The sequence below is a fragment of the Canis lupus genome, chromosome 10 (assembly GCF_048164855.1).
Source record: "Canis lupus baileyi chromosome 10, mCanLup2.hap1, whole genome shotgun sequence".
Classification (NCBI taxonomy): domain Eukaryota; kingdom Metazoa; phylum Chordata; class Mammalia; order Carnivora; family Canidae; genus Canis; species Canis lupus.
Window position 1 is genome coordinate 11,776,513 of NC_132847.1, and position 19,797 is coordinate 11,796,309.

The following is a 19,797-nucleotide window of genomic DNA, read 5'->3' on the forward strand; positions in this document are numbered from 1 at the left end:
GGTATTGTGTAGTTTAAACAACCACATTCTCTAGTTCCTCCCTATCAGAGAAATGAGCTTTTTGTATACATTGCTTTTTTTCTGCTTTATAATAGTGGAGCCTATTTACTAGGAAAACCAACATTTCCCATGATGGATATCCACTTTTATTTTCTCCATATCTATTATTTCCTCCCTAATTTCTGCAGTCAGTACAGACTTTAGAGCTCATCAAGAGAGACCCGTGCTTGGATGACACTGTGTTTGAGAGCACCCTCTCAAACATTTGTTCAGCTCCATTTGTTCTGCCTTCTTGTGCTGCCTTCTTGTTCTGCTTCTTGACCCAGCGCTCATGTCCAGCTGACTTCTGTATTTCCCATCTAGATCACACCCCAGTACCCTAGAGCCTGGCATTCCCCAGCTATCAGCTCCAAATGCTTCAAGGACTTGTATCAACTTCCTGTCATGATCTTTCTTTCTGAGAGCAGACCAAATCCCTGGTATATTGGAACCCAAAGAGTAGCCAAAGGTGACTTTGCAGAGGCTATTTAGGGACAGAGCTTGGAAGTATGGGCTAGGGTATCCCCATATGTGCATTCGAAGCCCCTCATGGTGTAAGGAAGACTAGGGTCTTGGGGGCCGGGAACTTGTCTTCTTCACTGCCACACCCTGACATAGGATGCAGAATTGTCCAAAAATTCTATATTGAAACCTGGACTTCCCAAGGCTTTTTATCAAGGTCAATAACTTAGTTTCAGTAATATCTATTCTCTGTCTTGCTCTTTGCATTTTATTGATCATTTTGGTAATGATGGTGTTTTAGAGTTCATTTTGTTTCTTTTGCTCTTTAGTTTCTCTTCTCTTTCATTCTGAATGTATCTCTATGTCTGTATATTATGTATCTATGTATCTATAAATGTAGACCTAGATAATGCTTTAGATAATGGAATAAGTATATCTTATTAAGTATATCTTTAGCACAAAGCATTCAGGGCACATCTTCTTCTATCTCTTCCAAATGGAATTCATCACCTTTTGTGTGTTCCGTGTTTCTTTCCTTCCCTCTGCCCTTGCCACAATGTTGTTTATAGCATCTCCATACCAGTTTTCTTCATCTTTCTTAGCACTTGCCTTGGGTATCAAGCAGTGTGGGTGACATTTCTGTACCACTTTCCTCTCGTGTCCGAGTCTGACTTCCTTTCCCAGGCAAGCCCCGAGGTTGAAGGTGAGCTGCTTTCATGTAGTAGCCACAGTCCCAGAGCTTGAACACCTGGGGGAGAAGGAGCAGAGGCGGAGATGAAAAGGAATAGTGAATTACCTCCTCTCCTTTTGTAGCATAGGTCATGCTGTGTTCTAGTTCATTCTCCTACCATGTTCAGGGTTTATCATGGGCCTATGGGGAAAGTCTTTGTGTGTCATATTGTTACTTCTGTTCAGCATGGCCCCAGCACATCTGCTTCCTGCCCTGAGCCCCTGCTCACTTCCCTTGTTCTGCCACCTGCTATTCTGCAGTCCTGCCCACAGTCCACATCACATTTTCATATTTGTTATGATTTGTGAAAATGTGAGCACTTTTGTTAACTTCACTGGTACTTTACCGAGGCATAAAGGTGGATCTCGGGATGCCTGAGCCAAGCTAAAACTCTTGTTTTCTTTAGCTAATATTATTTCACATATAAGATGGTGAATGGCACCACTTCTGTTCTTAAGCACTTTTGCTCTTTCTTGCTTTGTTTGTTATTGTGGGAGGAGATTCTACTTATACTAACTTTTCACTGGGAGTTCTCTTTTTATGAGCAAAGCAATGCACACATGCTGCTGAAAAGAGTGAAAAAGTTGAATAGGGTATAAAAAGTAAAACAATGAAAAGTCATTTCATTTACATTTTCATTCAGTACACACCGCCTCCAGCCGTTGGCTCTTATTACCCAGAAACTTTTCCTTTGGATTGCTTCCTGGAGATTCTATCTATCATGCTGCCTTAAGTAAGTAGATTCTGGTCTTGACTTAGCTTGTACCAGAGCATTTGAAGTTGAGGAGAAGGAGCTCCCAGAGGAGCTTTAGAAAGAAAAACATTGTTTTGAAAATCATCTTTTATTTAAAAAAAAAGGAAAGTTATCTATTATGACTTTTCAGCATTACAACTTCTTTCTTCTCTTATCTCAGAAACTCTTCTCTCTCTTATATGCACATTCATGTAACTGTAGAGTACACCCTTTCTACTTTGGGGGATTAGATGATTATTCTGTTGCTTCTGACAATTGAATCTAAACTCATTAACGGTGCACTGGCCCTATTTGCTAAGCCATTGTTTAAGTTGTACCAGGAAAGTGCCTCAATAACGTGCTATGACACCCCAGTGTCACATCCTATTCTGAGATGGACTGAAGGTAATTTATATTTATCAATAGTAAATATGGAAATTGGGAAATTAATTTACTTTAAACAGTAATGATATTCGGCAGTGTATCTGTTAGAACAGTGAACATAACCAGAACCAGACAGATCCTTGTATTGTAAGATATTTATGCTACAGGCCTGGGAACAATGGCTGTGTGTACCATCTTCCTACATCTCAGACCATGACAGGGCTGAGAAAAAAATATCTTAAGAGAGAAAATGACCCTTGGGAAAGTTGGATGCCCTGTGTTTATTGTTTGAGAAAGGCTAATCCAGGATTTTTAATTTAGAGGAAGGTTTGTCCAAAATATTTTTTTCAGTTGTGTAAAAGGAGACCAACTCTATAGTGTATTCATGTAGTAACTCAGTCTTTTAAGTCAGAGGTCTCAGATTGGTAATGTGTGAAGTGAATGATGCCTGCGTGAAGATTTGGCTTGCCCTGCACCATCATTTTTTTAAATTGCACCAATGCTTGAAAAATCTGTAAATTTCACAGCACAATCAGTCTTTCTAGCTTCTTTTGAAATATTTAGAAAAGGGCAAGGCAGGGGCACCTGGGTGGTTGGTTGATTAAGTGTCTGACTTTGGCTCAGGTCATGATCTCAGGGTCCTGGGATGGAGCCTGCCTTGGGCTCCCTGACCAGCAGGAAGTCTGCTTCTCCCTCTCCTTCCACCCTCCCCCCCCCCACTCTTTCTGTCTCTGTCTCTCAAATGAATAAAATCTTTTTTTTTTTTTTTTTTTTTTTTTAAAGCGCAAGACAAGGCCTTCTTTCTCTGTCACTTTTTTACACAGTGGTATTTGGTGCTGTTCACCATGTTTCCTTTTTTTTTTATTGTGGTGTATATACATACGGCCTCCACCTGTCAGATGTGAACACTTTACTCTGTGATATGCTTGAAAATGCTCTGTTATTTTGTAAACATTCCTTGTATAGTTCTCACATCAATGTTTTAATCTTAGTCTTTTGCAAAAAGAAAAAAAGTTGAATGAGTATTACAAATTACCCAGATTTAGTTATCATTCCCTAATTGTTGGTTTACACATAGGAAAATCTTATGTTCTAAAATCCATATAAATCAATCCTCCGCATATTTGATCTTGGCATTTCAGAACATGTGGCTTATGCACTCATAATTTCATATTATATGGAATATTTTTTTAAATCCCTTAATGAAATTAACTTAAATAGCACAGTTGTCCTACCTTTTCATTCAATTAGACCTCAGGAAAAAAGAAAATTTCACTTTGAATAAGTAAGGCTTTATGCTAACAGTGTAACAAATACGCTACTTAATTTTTTTTAATAGTAATAGAGAATTTGGGGATTTATCATGGATCTGTATATAATTTTGGCCACTAGAGGGCTTTGCTTTTTTTTTTTTTTTTTTTCCTAAACCAATGGGAATATAATTGTGAAAATAAACAAGTCTTTATGGTTTCCAAAAGTTTAACTGTATAACTACAAAGTTTTAAATAACTACATAATATAGAATATATATTACAACTTGAGACTCTTATCCTGAGTATAAGCAAAGTTTGTAATATTTGAAACTATATGTGGGGAAGGCAGTGTTTCATATTTTAATAAGTGAAAAGTAGTCAATAATGCATATTCACAGGTGAGAGAAGCTTTAAAGTTTTCAGTGTTCATTGACTTAACGTTTTAAGAGTGTTAGAAAAATATTCTACATTTTTCTTATCCAAATACCATATGTAGAGCATGTATATTTATAGCACCTTTTCCAACAGTTTTGTTAGAACTAACCCATAGGAATAACTTTTGCTGTGAGTGCCCTGAAATCTCTATTCTCACAAAGAAAAAAAAAATTGTGTTGAAGTCTTTCAGGGAATTCGCAACAATAAGAGCCATGAAATATCAATTTCCAAAGCCTTAGGCACATTTAAGTGGCTGCTGGCTCTCTTTGGTGAAAATTTTCATTGTTTTTCAAATTATATGCAATTTATTTTTACAAAATATCTCTGGGGCCCTGTGACAATAAAGACAGATGCTTGAGAAGCCAATTCTAAAAGAATTTCAAATTTTAAATTTTCTTTTCCTTTCATTTCATATATTCTGGTTCATTTAATTAGACATGCAGGTATTATATTTTAAAATATAACACACCTTATTCCATTAAGAATGCTGGAACTCAGGCACAGAGGGAATATCATAACGCCTGCATACCTTTATTAAATCAAGGATGGTGTCCCTGTGTACATTCGTGCTAAACATGCTCTCACCCTAATTGAGTTAGACTGGGTACTTTTAAGTTGGGAAAGACGTTTTAAAGATGAGCTTCAGAGATTTTCATATGTTTTCACTAATGCAAAAATAATGTAATATAATCTTCCCATTTGCATCATTTTCTGTAATTATTCCTAGGTTTGCTTAGGACAAGAATAATCTTTTTTAATGGCTTGCTTTATGGCAATGTGTTTCCACTTCCTCGGGGCTTTATAAAATCATAGATGCTCACATCCTTTTTCTGTTCAAACTTTGCCTTTTTTTTTTTTTTTTCAGATACAAGCCACACTCATGGTATTTAGGATGCTAGTGAAGACCTGTAAGCATTCTAGCACTTCCTCACCCGCATCTTTCTCCTTTTCTCTCCTTACATTTGTTTTCCCTTCCTAGACTGCTCCTTCATGTGTCCACAGTGTGTGCACACACACACACACATCCATCCCATATCCCTTACAGTTTGCTATATCAAATGACTTTCCACATCTGGAAATTGCAATTTATTTTTCAAACCTTCCTTCCTTAGCATTGCATGTTGTTGTGCTTTAAGTGTTCTTCCACTATTTTTTACCTTATCCTTCAAGGTCCATTTTAAATATTTCCTACCTCCTGGACCTTCCCTGACATTGTCTTTCCCTCCATGGTAGAATTAATTGTTCTTTCCTCTCTCCTCTCAAAATATTTTACCCATGGCTACAGCAGTATCACAGATGCCACAGACAGTTTCTCTCTCTCTTCTTCTTTTTTCAATTGATGAAATTGGGAACTAATGCCAGAAAGGAAAGACCCGGTTTCACCATTGTGTAACTAGTCAGAGTCTGTATTAAATTTACTTTCAGATATTCTACCTTCAAATCAAATAGTATTGTCAATATCAATATTTCTAGTACTATTATTTTGAGAGTTGATACATGCTATTATTTCTATAGTTTGATTATATGCTTGAAATATCATGGAAAGGAATAACAGGTTTTTTCTGGTGTTTTTAATAAATAATTTAATGTTCTGCATGGATTCTAAGGTACTTTAGACAAAAAAAATCTAATTTACTGACTTCTTCCTTTATGTTTTTTACTAAACATTTAATTCAATATCTGAGATGTACAAAGTAAACACATATGTCAAAATGCCATTTTAGCCTACATGTATTTCTTTAGAGATATTGATAAATGAAATGCTTTAGAAATCTTACACATTTATTTTTTTTAAAGATTTTATTCATTTATTCATGAGAGACACAGAGAGAGAGAGAGAGAGAGATGCAGAGACACAGGCAGAGGGAGAAGCAGGCCCCATGCAAGGAGCCCGACATGGGACTCGATCCCGGGACTCTAGGATCACGCCCTGAGCTGAAGGCAGGTGCCAAACCGCTGAGCCACCCAGGGATCCCCTTACACATTTATTTTAATGTATCATTTTAGTGTCTTCAAGAGAGCTATATCTGAAAGTTACCAAATTTTTAAACTATGCATAGATGTATGTATGCATAAACATTACATATGTGATATATAACATGTTACATATTACTTATTATTAAATATATGTAATATATCAGTATATATTAGAAAGAGAGGGAAATTAGAAATCTCATTAATATAGTTTATTTATAACCCAAATTCAACACCCCAAAAGTTTATAAATAAGCATCAATCTGTAAGTAATAGGTAACTAACTTTAAAATGTCTTGTTATAGTATTTTTCATTTGATTTTTAAAATACGTATTATTTATTCATTCAATATATATGTCTGTTCCAGATAAAGGCATAGGATACCCTGCCCTTTGGGAGTTTATATTCTTGCCACAGAGATAGACGTTAAAGAGCTGATTGCACAGTTAATCACTGTATTAGTGGGATCTGTGCTCTGAAGAGTTACATGCAGAAGCTCTAGGGCTCTGGGATGGAACTTGAGAGCATTCTGGAAAATTTCCTTGAAGAGGAGGTATGTAGACTAATGTTTTAAGGATAGGCAAGGTGTGTGAAACAGAGTCCGTGTGTATGCAGGTGTGTGTCTTATGGGAGAAAACAGTGGGGGAATGATTATGTCTAGGTGGACTTCTATGTAAATTTATAGATTCTCTATGAATGAGTTTTACAAAGACCCATAGGGGACACCTCCATGGCTCAGTCACTTAAGCATCCAACTCTTGGTTTCGGTTCAGGTCATGATCTCAGAGTTGTGAGATTGAGTCCCATGTTGGGCTTAAGATTCTCTTAAGATTCTCTCTCTCCCTCTCCTTCTGCCCTTCCCCCAGCCATCTCTTAAAAAAAAAAAAAAATAGACCCAGATATAGGAGCTTAGTTTCTTTGAAGCACTGGAAGAAATGAAAAGAGCGCGGAGTGAAGAAAGTGGCATAGGAGCATGCATATGTGGAAAACCAAACCTAAATCTGAGAGAGATTATGACCTTTTTAATTGTTTGCCTTTGATTTTAAGAACAGTAGGAAATCACTTGAGGTTGAATATGTTATGTCAATACGTATAAGAAATATATACATATTTTTTAAGAGCTCTGTCTGACTGCAATGCAGAGAATAGATAGAAGAATGAATTGGCTAGAGGGAGGTTTTGTTTGTACAACCTTACTCATGATGCTTACAGAATATTTTTTATTGAGCTAGTTTAACATCAATAGGGAATATAATATACACCCTGAGATTTATTTCATTTACACTTTTACAAATACAAAAAGATAGATTGAGAGCTGTAAGCTGGTGTTAAAGTTTGCACTTCCATTATCATGAGCTACAGCCTCCTCTGGAATATTATTAGCATAGTGGAATCATATTGAAGTGTATACTCACAAAGTGCAAGGAGATGAGTCTTTTACCTCTATTAAGCTGCTAAAGCAATTACGATGAGCAATACTTCCTTTTCCATACTTTACAAGTAGCCTCAGTAGAAGCATGTTGCCTGTTAAAATAGCAAGATATCTTATAAAAGCAGAAATTAAAGTTAATAAAGGCATTTCAGCCTTTATAATGTGTGGGTAATGTTTGTCACAGGAGAAAGAATAGTAGTAAATACCTCACCTGATACACAAGCAAAAAAATGATAAGTAGGGATCCCTGGGTGGCGCAGCGGTTTAGCGCCTGCCTTTGGCCCAGGGCGCAATCCTGGAGACCCGGGATCAAATCCCACGTCGGGCTCCTGGTGCATGGGGCCTGCTTCTCCCTCTGCATATGTCTCTGCCTCTCTCTCTCTCTCTCTCTCTGTGTGTGACTATCATAAATAAATAAATTAAATAAATCTTTAAAAAAATGATAAGTAAATGTGGTATTTATAGCATGCATAGTACATGTTAATTATATGAAGCTAAGCCATGATTTAATGGCTCTTTCTACCTTAATACTTATTGTTTTATGTTTACTCTAAAGAGTATGCATTTAGGTGGCCTGTCACTGTTAGAAACTGTGTACAGTCATACCTCAGAGGTATTGTGAGTTCAGTTCCAGACCAGGGCAAAAAGGCAAATATCTCCATAAAGCGAAATGATTTTTTTTGTTTCCATGCATACAAAGTTATGTTTGCACTATACCGTAGTCTGTGAAGTGTGCAATAGCATTATGTCTTAAAAAACAATGTACATGCCTTAATTTTAAAATATTTTATTGCTAAAAAATATTAACCATCATCTGAGCCTTCAGCAAGTTACTGTCTTTTTGCTGGTGGAGGATCTTGCCTCGATGTTGACGGCTGAGGACCCATCAGGGTAGTGGGCACTGAAGGTTGGGGTGGCTATGACGGTTTCTTAAAGGAAGACAGCAGTGATGTTTGTTGTGTTGCGTGACATGTCGCTTCATGAATGCTTTCTCTGTAGCATACAATGCTGTTTGATAGCATTTTACCCACACCAGGACTTCTTTCAGAGTTGGACAATTGTCTCAAACCCTCCCACTGCTTTACCAACTAAGTGTATGTCATGTTCTAGATCTTTCATTGTCATTTCAATTATCTTCACGGCATCTTCCCCAGGAGTAGATTCTATCTCAAGAAACCACTTTCTCTGCTCATCCATAAGAAGCAATGCCTCATCCATTCAAGTTTTATCATGAGATGGCAGCAGTTCAATCCTGTCTTCAGGCTGCACTTCTCTTGCCGTGTCCACCACCTTTGCAGTGACTTCTTCCACTGAAGTCTAGAACCCCTCAAAGTTACCCAGGAGTGTTGGAACCAGTTTCCTCCTACCTCCTTTGAATGTTGAGATTTTGGCTTTTTCCCTTGAATCACAAGTGCTCTTAATGGCATCTAGACTAGTGAATCCTTTCCAGAAAGTTTTTTATTTACTTTGCTCGGAGCCATCAGAGGAATCACGGTCTGGGACAGCTGTGAAATCTATTTCTCCAATAACGAGACTTGATCCATGGGTGGCAGTGTGCATGTATGTTAGCAGGAATGTAAACAATATCAATTTCATTGCACATCTCCATCAGAGCTTTTCGGTGACCAGGTGCATTGTCAGTGAGAAGTAATATTTTGAAAAGAACCTTTTTTTTTTTTTCTGGGCAGTAGTTCTCAACAGTGGGCTTCAAATATTCAGTAAATCATATTGTAAACAGATGTGCTGTCACCCAGGCTTTGTTTTTCCACTCACAGAGCACAGGCAGAGTAAATTTAGCAGAATTATTAAAGGCCTTAGGATTTTTGAAAAGGTAAATGAGCCCTGGGTTCCGAACTTAAAGTCACCAGCTGCATTAGCCCCTAACAAGAGAGTCACCTGTCCTTTGAAGCTTTGAAGCCTGGTGCCAACTTCTCCTCTCTAACTGTGAAAATCTCGGGTGGCATCTTCTTACAAAATCAGGCTGTTTTGTCTACATTGAAAATGTGTTGTTTAGTGTAGCCTCATGAGTGATCTTTTAGCTAAGTTTTCTGGAGAACTTGCTGCAGCTTCTATGTCAGCCCCTGCTGTTCCCCTTGTACTTCTATGTTACAGAGATGATTTCTTTTTCTTAAACCTCATAAACCAACTTCTGCTAGCCTCGGACTTTTCTTCTGCAACTTCCTTACCTCTGTCAGCCTTCACAGACGTGAAGAAAGTTAGGGCCTTGCTCTGAATTATGCTTTGGCCTAAGAGAATGTTGTGGTTGGATTGATCTTCTATCCAGACCACTATGACTTTCTCCATATCAGCAATAAGGCTGTTTTGCTTTCTTATCATTCTTGTGTTCGCTGGAAGAACACTTTTAATTTCCTTCAAGAACTTTCCCTTTGTGTTCACAATTGGCTGTTTCATACAAGAGACTCGCTTCCAGCCTGTCTCACCATGTGACATGCCTCCGTTACTAGGCTTTATCATTTCTAGCTTTTGATTTAAAGTGAAAGACATGCGATTCTTCCTTTCATGTAAACACTTAGAGGCCATTGTTGGGGTATTAATTGGCCTCATTTCAATATATTGTGTCTCAGGGAATAGGGAGGTTCAAGGAGAGGGAGAGAGTTGGGGGAACAGTGAGTCAATAGGACAGTTGGAAAACATACGATATGTATATTGATTAAAATTTCACATCTTAATATGTATATGGTTCACGGTTCCCCAAAACAATTACAATAGGAACATCAAAGACACCTTATCAGAGATCAACATAACAAATATAACAATAATGAGACAGTTTCAAATACTGTGAGAATTACCAAAATGTGACACAGAGACATGAAGAGGCCAAATGCTGTTGGAAAAATGCCAGCAGACTTGCTCGATGCAAGGTTGTGACAAACCTTCAATTTGTATGCAGAAATGCAGTATCTGCAAAGTGCAATAAAGCAGATCACAATAATAAAATGAAATATGCCTGTATAATAATTTCAGGGATTTCTACTTCCTTCAAGAGCATCTCAAAAATGCTTATGGTCCTGTACAGAATTGATTTAATGGAACTGGGAACATTTATGTTATGAGTTTTTTTAAAAATTGAATATCTTGGTTTAGAATACTGTAGAGTTAAATTTTTTTGATTATTTAGTGTTTCAAGTAACATAACCTGTTGAAACTTGTGTGGTTTTCCAAGGCTGTCAGTGTCCAATAACATTTTTGGACAAATCATATCAAGAGTTGAATTTTATTACTAGATCAAGGTTATCTATATACTTTCAATACTATGGTTATAAATAAGTTATAACTTTAAGGAAATGAATCTACTACAACATGAGCGTATATTTGCATTTCTCTGTCAAAGCATTAACTTCAAACATTTTTTTTTTATGGTGCTGCAAATCTCAACTTTCTGAGGACTCATCTTTAAAATTGCAATTTACAGCATCCAAACTTCTCATTGTGGCCCACTGGGCCCTCCACAACCTGGCCTTTATCTGTTTTCAGCCTTGTGTCCTATTCACTTGTCATTTCTTACTTTATTTTTTATAAACACATAAAAAATAGTATTTCGTACCTTCATGCTATTGCCTCTGCCAAGAGATGACTTTTCCTCCAAATTTTATCATTCAAGACTTCTCTCAGGTGTCACCTGGCTTAGAAAGTATCTCTAACCAATGCTACCAACCACTGCTTGGAAAGAGTAGATCACTCCTGCTTTCCTATACTTGCAGATCCTTTTACCAGCATGCACACACACAATGTATCATAATTATTAACCTATGCAGGGAAGAATCAAGTCTACTTCATCCTTTCTGATTTTCTTGGGTATGATTTTAACCACTGTCGAGCTAGTTATATGCACTTGCATTCCCATCTCCAAATCAGGTTCTTTATAAGGGCATACCAGTACAATTCTCCTTCTTTTATCCACCCCGCCCCTTTTTTTAAGTAGACTCCACACCCAGCAGAGAGCCCAACACGGAACTTAAACTCATGACCCTGAGCTGAGATCTCAGGCACTTAACCAACTAAGCCATCCAGGTACCCCTCCTTCTTTATCATCTCTATCCAATATCGAGTCCTTTCCTAAGACATAACCCCTTTTAACTACTTTATTTTCTTTTTTTTTCTTTAAGATTTTATTTATTTATTAGAGACAGTGTGAGGGGGGAGGAGGAGAGGTAGGGGAGAGAAAGAATCTCAAGCAGACTCTGCTGATTGCAGAGTTAGACTCAGGTCACATTGTGGGACTTGATCTCATGACCCTGAGATCATGACCTGAGCCTAAATCAAGAGTTGGACACTTAACCAACTAAACCACCCAGGTACCCTACTTGTCTTTATTTTCCAATTAGTCAACTAAGTAGTAATATGCTCAAACACTTTTTTTTTTAACTTCAACTCATGTAATTTGACTCCATCTTTATGGACAATGAAGAATTAATCTATTGTTTTTTCCATGTGTAGAAGAGATCAACCAATAATCAATATCTCAATAATAAAAATAGAATGAAATGTTGTAATGAACTCATAAAGAAATTAATTTAAACATGTGTTTCTAAACTTGAACCTCCCAGAAGGGAATTCAGTTGAAAATTCAAATGAATTCTCTTCTTGCCCACCGTTGTTATCAATCACACTGCCAATGGTGTACTTCTTCCCCATTTCACTGCTGTGTTACAAATTTCCAATTATATGACATGTTGAATGTAACTCATTATTATTTTTTCTTAGAGCTTTTCAGTTCAGTTATGAATAACTATTTTTTAGGGGTGCCTGGGTGGCTCTGTCTGTTACTCTTGGTTTTGACTCAGGTCGAGATCTCAGGGTTGTGGGATCCAGCCCCGGATAGGGCTCCATGCTCAACACAGAGTCTGCTTAAGACTCTTTCTCTCTCCCTCCATCTCCTTCTGCCCCTTCCCACCCTAAAACAAATAAATAAATCTTTTTTTAATATTTCTTTTTAGGTCAACAATACAGGTGCTATTCTTAAATTCTTTTATTTGCTTTCATCTGTTTCTTGGCTCTAATTCTTTCTTTCTTGGATTCCATTTTACTGCGTTACAGTATGCCCTTCACTTTTGAAGAAGATACAACGTACATACACTGTCCTTGTCCCTACTATCTAAAAATATTTTGTCACTTACAATGAGTTATTAATTGATCCAAGTGTAGAATTGAGGTTGAAATCACTTTAGCCAGAACCCTTGAAGTTGCTGGTAAAAATGTTTCTTGTCGTCTTCATCCTGAAGAAATTGTGATGATTGTTTGATTTTCATTTCTTTCTGAGTGTCCTGGGTTTGTGTGGTAGGAGATTGGCTTTGTTTTCTTTTTTATCCATCCTGATTAACCCTCAGATGATGCTTTCCATCATCTGAAGTTCTATCATTGATCCTTTGAATGTTGTCATACTACATTTTCCCCCTTCTTCTGGAACTCAATCAGTTGGGGCTCCAGGATTGATTTTCTTGCTCTCAGTGTCTTAATATTTTTTCTTTTACTTTCCCCCCAAAAAATCTTCTTGCTTTATGGTTGGGAACATTTCTTAGATTGTATCTTCTGGCCTTTTTACTAACTTTTTAAGTTAGTATTTATGTTTTATATTCCAAATATTTCTCTTATGTCTACTACCTTTTTTTTTCAAATAACTGTGTGTTCTTATTTTAGAGCTGCAAGACATTCTCAAACGTCTATAACACATTAATTAGATTTACTGCGGAGTTCTTTGGTTCATTAATAATGGCAGCTTCATCATCAGTATTGATCTGTACATTTATCCTGATTTTTCTATTTTGTGCTTTTGTTTACATTTACCCTCAATTATCTTTTGATCCTCGGGCATATATTTATATTATATAGATGTTTTACAGTCTTTTCCAGATATAGGACAAGGCACAGTGCTGATAGAAGTTTCTGAATATGTTAGATGGGCAGGCACTACTATACCATGTCTAGACCAGCTAGTGAGAAACTAGCTGTATTTACCCCGTTTCCACTGCTTTCCCAATCAAAAAGTAAAGGAGAAGAGTTTTGTTATGAATTACCTAGTACACACAGCCTTGAGAAACACTGTTCAATTTCCTTATAGCTAGAATCTCAGTTTTTCTCAGTATGAGCTATTACTGTGTTGCTAATGTTGCTGCACTTTAAAAGAGTGTGAGGCCATTTGACACAGTGTTTTCCATTGTGAATTATAGTCACTCAACAACTTCAGACTCTAAAATTTGGATTACTTCTCACTCCCACTCTCTCTTTACTTTAAACTTTATACTCTAAACTTTCAGGTTTAGAATTTTTCTGGGACTCCATCAGTGCTTTTTCCACCTTTTTGTTAATTCATCCCTATATTTATAAAAATCTCTGATCTGTATATACCCCACTTTGATAAAATTTTCTGAATTTATTACTGTTTTTCCACTTTACTCTCATCTAAATATGATTTGGAGAGGAAGATACTAAGTACATGTGATAAGTCCCTATTTTTTTTAAAGATTTTAATTATTTATTCATGAGAGACAGAGAGAGAGAGAGAGAGAGAGAGAGGCACAGACACAGGCAGAGGGAGAAGCAGGCTCCGTGCAGGGAGCCCGACATGGGACTCGATCCCGAGTCTCCAAGATCACACCCTGGGCCGAAGGCAGCGTCTTCAGTGGTTACTGAGCCACCCGGGCTGGGCTGCCCAGATAAGTCCCTATTAAACTGGAAACTCTTTTTTTTTTTTTTTTTGGAAACTTTTTTTTTAACTGTTTTTTTTTTAAAGTTCTCATATATATATATATATATGAGAACTTTATATATATATATATATATATTTTATATAAGTTTATATATAAAGTTTATAACTTTATATATATATATATATTTTATATATATATATATATATTTTATATTTTATATATAAGTTCTCATATATATATATATTTTAAGATTAAATAAATGCCAAAATAGAGTTAACCAAATTGTGGAATAATTTCAGTGTTTCCATGTATTAAATTGTTTCTAACACAAGTGCATTCACAAAATGATTACAGGAATTATTTGTACATAGTAATTCAGATGCAGTAAATAACAAAACCTGTGACCTAGCAATGGAACACAAAGTTGTATGCTCTATGATAAACTTTTTATTTCAATCCTATCAATAGATCAGTAGCATAGATAGATAATGGGTACATAGATAAGTATAAATGTAAGTTTTTAAAATTTGGTATAATATCAAAAATAGAAATGAAGTGTGTGAGTTATGAACAGGAGGCCAAGGAAATTGACTACTTGTCCTCATGCTGGAATAGCCCCATTGGTGACTCCACTCCTTTCTGTTTCATCCATCCAGGGAGGATCTGACTGAGTCCACCATTTGCTATTCTCTATACTGTGCCTCTGCTGGACAAAGCTCTTTGGTCCACCTACATTTGGGCTCAGCCACTGACTATGGTCTAAGGGCTATGAGGAGGGAATGTTTTCAACTGCCTCCTTCTCTTGGGAAAAATTCGTATGGCTCCCATTCAATTTCTCTTTTTATTTATTTATTTTGTAAGAAAAATATTTATTTATTCATGAGAGATACACAGAGAGAGGCAGAGACACAGACAGAGGGAGAAGCAGGCTCCCTGCAGGGAGCCAGATGTAGGACTTGATCCCAGGACCTCAGGATCATGCCCTGAGCCAAAGACAGATGCTCAACCACTGAACCACCCAGGCACCACTCAATTTCTCTTTTTAGATCTTTGCTGCTGATACCACATATTTTAAAAGTGGTTGTTTTGATACATCAACATTAAAGACCTTAGAAGATTTCATAAATTTTCTTATACAGATTTTTAAGTTGGGGTTAAATTCTTTCTTTCTTTCCATTAAGTATGTAACTGCAATTTTTATAGTTGCAAATTGTTACTGAACAGATCCCAGAGGAAGATTCCTTCACATTGAAAGGGTGTTTTCTTTGTTTCTAAGGCAATTGAACTATATATTGTGTGGTTTTTATTTAAACCGATAAACAGGATTTAGGAAAGTTATAAATACAACTAGAGCTATCGATGTAGACAAATAATTAAAGATAAATATACACTTTAGCTATCTTCATTGTTTTGGAGAGAGACTGAAATGCTTTCTGTCCCAAGCTGTGGAGCCAGGTGCGCAAAGTCAAGAACATAATAAAAGAGCTTACCAAGTGTCACCAGTGCCTTCCTTTTTCTCTGCTTGATCCATTCCTTTTTGCCTTCTAGAACCATCTGGAATTGGTGTATTTTATTTTATTTATCTATTTTTTAAGATTTTATTTATTTATTCATGAGAGACACAGAGAGGGAGAGAAAGAGAGAGGGAGGAGGTGTGTGGCAGAGACAGGCAGAGGGAGAAGCAGGCTCCATGCAGGGAGCCTGACGTAGGACTCGATCCTAGGTCTCCAGGATCAGGCCGTGGGCCGAAGGCGGCGCTAAACTGCTCAGCCACCCAGGCTGCTCTGGAATTGGTGTATTTTAAAGACTTTGAAAATCAGACCCAAGATGGAAAAGCTGGGGAGGGATGGAAGTGAGGTCAACACCTGTCTTTTCTCTCCGAGTCTACTTTTGTCACTTCTCTCTCTCAGCATATTATTAGAGCATCTACTCTTGCAATCACTGCTCCCTACCCAGGGAAACAAAGACAAAAATCCATGCTCATGGTCTGAGCGGAACACATATGAATAGACAATTCCAATTTATTAATCCAGTTGTAATAATAAAAGGACATAGCCACGTGAGAACATAAGACAAAGAGCTCTTAATTTTAGGTAAATCTATTTGTCCTGAATTTCACTCTAATGATAACACTACAATGTTTCTATTTTTATTCTTCATAATTAAATATTTATAGAATTCATATAAATAAATTTTGGATTTCCACAAATAACTTAGATCATATATACTCAATTTCTACCAAATCCACTTCTCGTTTGTGAAATATTTGGGTATTCCCCACATATGAAAACCTTGAGCTCAAGTTTCCTAATTCCTAAGTCAATTACCATTATTCTTAATTATTCCACAGTTGAACCACAGCTTCCTTGTATGTGATGCTAACAGAAAGCTCCTAAAATCATCAAACTCGCAAGTCATTGTCCTTTCTTTAAATCTCTCTCTGTTTTAGTTCCATTAGCAGATTCTTCTATAGACATGAATAGCCACAGTTGGACAGATGGCTCAGTTTCATGTTTGATATATACATGTCTCCTTTGCATCTCATGTTTAGGTGTGCATGTTCTCAGACTTATGATTGATGTCACGCTCCTTCTCACCTCCAAATATCTGCAAATGGTCTGTCCCTCTAGTCCTACTTTCTTTCATTTTGTTCTGTTGAATTCTATCCTTCCTGTGGTTATGATTCCTTGAGTTTCAATGTGATACTTTGGGAAGAGTTTCAGCAAAACACTGAAGTGTAATTATAAGGACACAGTGTATTCCTTGTCTGGCTAATTTATTCATCTCTCACTTGGCTGCCATGGAGTCTAACTAGCCAAGTAAATAAACTTCATCACCTTTCAATATGTTCTCCACATGGCAGCTGTAAGCGTTGCTGCTTTTCTTTCTTTCTAACTTTATTTAACAAGTGTTAAATATTTCTTTTATTTTCAAATTATAAAATGTTTCACACATGACCAAAAATAAATAAACTAATGGCAACAAATGCAACCCAGATTTCATGAAAGCTAACCTTTTACCATGACTTTGGCTTGAGTTTTAAAAGAAATAAAGTATTTTAACTATATGACTGCTGCCTTTCAACATCTGTTCACCTTCTTCCTTGCCTATATTTGATGTGTATTATTTATTTTCACATTTTATAAATAAAACTACCCTTGTTTCTGTATTTGAACAATACAGACGTACTGAGTATATGTATTTTAACTTTGTTACATCCAACATTAGGTTTTTGAGATTTATCCCTACTGATACATATAGCTCTAGTTATTTCCTTTGAACTGCTTTGCGTACCCAGGCCCTTACTAACAGATATTTAGGTTGTTTCCAGCTTTTTTGCTATGAAAAAAACAAACAAAAAACAACAACAAAACACACACAAAAAGGAAAGAAAGAAAGAAAAAAAACAAACAACGAGCAATGAACATTCTTATGCTTTTTCAACCCTTGTACACATCCATTCGAGTTTCTCTAGAATAGGGTAGGCTTTGTTCCTCAAATACCTGTAACATAAGGTATGTACCTTATCCATTTTAGAGGACATTGTCAAGAATTTTCTCCACAGACCAAATTTATATTGGCAATAGCAATGTATGGAGTTCCCATTTATTGGCATCATCATCATCAGCTGGAATTATCAGACTGTTTTGTTTTGAATAACGATTGAGAATGAAATGCTATTGCATCTTCAGTTTGCCATCCCTCGAGTACTTCTGAGATTAAGTGTATTTTCATGGTTTTTGGAAATCTGTCATTCACCTGTGTCAGTTACTTTTTTTTACATTTTTCTGATTTTTCATGTGTATATGTACGTAAGTTCTAAATTTTGTTTCATTCACTTTTTTTCCAAAGTATCAATACAATACTGTTTTGATGAAAAAAAAATTATGTTAGGTGTTTTGCTTAGTGTGTATAAGCTGCATCAGGTTTTATTAGGCTATTTGCCTGCTATATCTTACTTGTGTCAGTTTATATCAATCTTTCTGTGTTCCTTTATGAATAAATTATTGTAATCTATGTTTGTTATGATTACTAATATTTTTGAAGTTTTTTTCTATATTATAGTTTTTTTCTGATTACTATGCTCTTTTTTTTAAGTTTTCTTATTTTCTGTCTTTTTAAAATTTAAAATTTGCCAAACTTTTCTCACTCACTTTTTTAAACTTTATATTATTTTGGAAAGAATAAGTTTGTCTATTAACTGAGTAGTGGCCCTAAAATTTTTTCACACACACTCTTGACTTAATGAATCAGTATCAGATAGCTACTGATTCCTTGCGTGCACACATGCACACAAATATCATGACCTTAAAGTGCTCTAACTCTGTTCTTCAATCAGACATGTCATTTTCCCTAGCATTTTATTTTCACATTTTCCTAATCTCCCTGCTTAGTCATTAGTATATTACCATTTTGTAAACAATGCACGTTTTTAATATTTTATGATTTCTTTGCTCACATATGCTTTTTGTATTCTAGCCCTTTCTTGTTTTTTTTTTTCTTTTTTACCTCTTTCTGAATTGTCATTTATCAGTACTTTCTAAACTGAGCTATAAAAAGTACAGTCTCCTAATCCTTTTGTCTGACAATGTTGATTTCACCCTCCCTTTTACAGAAGAATTCAACTAAATTGTATTTCCAATTACTTCCTTTCAATATGAGCCATATTCCCAAATCTTCTTTGGATTTCTCTTGTTTGGTTGGAAATCTGTCAGCCTAATTTTTGTGACTCAATACATACTTGATACCCCTTGTTTTATTGTTGTAAAACTTGTGTCATTCCTTTCATACGAGGAGACATTTCTTCTTCTCCCAGGGTTCTTCTAGCTGGTTGAGGAATTAAATTGACATGGGAAAGAGTAACAGGAGGGAAAAAAACCCAGAGTTTTATTACGTGTGCATGATGGTTCAATGATGAAACTAAGACCCAAACAGATGACTGAGGCAGGCAGTTTTTATACTTTCTAGACAAAGAGGAATAAATTAATGGGGAATTGACAGGATAAAGAAAACAGATGCTTGGGAACTTTAATTAGTAAGGAATTCTAAGCAGAATTTGGGCTGAGGTAGTAGATGAGTAAGAAAGTAATAAAATTTGCTTCTACCATTTTCTTGACTTTAAAATTCCCATCTCTGGTGATAAAGATGCCTTTTTATTTCTTAGTACAGGGAGGGTACCTTTGATACAGAAGATTTATATCTTGTTTTCAGGGGGACCAAGGAGGGTCTGAGTGTCCTTGCACCAGCTGGGTCCCGAGTACCTTTAACACAAAATAATATGCCTTTGTGGTATTTTGGGCAGCCTGCCCTTGGCACCTACACTTTTCCTTGTTCTGTGTTCTCACTACAGTATGTCAGCACGTGGGTTTGTTTGTATTTTCCTATTTTCAGCGACGTGTATTCTCTCATTAGACGATGTTTCCATTCTGAAAAACAGCAGTTCATCATCTGTTTAAACATTGTGTCTCTCACTTCTGGAACTCCTTAAAACTATGGGGTGCTTGCTCAGCACCTAGTAGGGACCCCAACAGCCTGGCTGCTCACTGACTCTCCAGCCTCCCCTCTCATGGTGCTCTTCAGCCTAGAATCTTCTTTACCTGGCTCACACTAAGGCCCTCTCTCCTGTCAGAGTACCTTTATCATCAGGCTCTTTCCTCAGTGGCCTTCTGGAATTTCTTTTCTCTTA

The 19,797-nt window shown here is 36.5% G+C and overlaps 1 protein-coding gene across 24 annotated transcripts in view; it reads left to right on the top strand.

Moving 5' to 3' along the window:
* PRR16 (proline rich 16) overlaps nt 1-19,797 on the top strand; it is a 532,382-nt gene that overhangs the window by 393,564 nt on the left and 119,021 nt on the right. Inside the window, exon 1 of one of the 24 annotated variants that reach the window (XM_072840693.1) lies at nt 6,430-6,564. The exons of the other annotated variants lie outside the window; for them this stretch is intronic. Within the exon in view, the coding sequence (XP_072696794.1) occupies nt 6,523-6,564 (42 nt within the window). The 5' untranslated portion in view covers nt 6,430-6,522. Of the gene's footprint in view, nt 1-6,429; nt 6,565-19,797 lie in introns of those variants that run through there. 24 annotated transcript variants of the gene reach the window in all.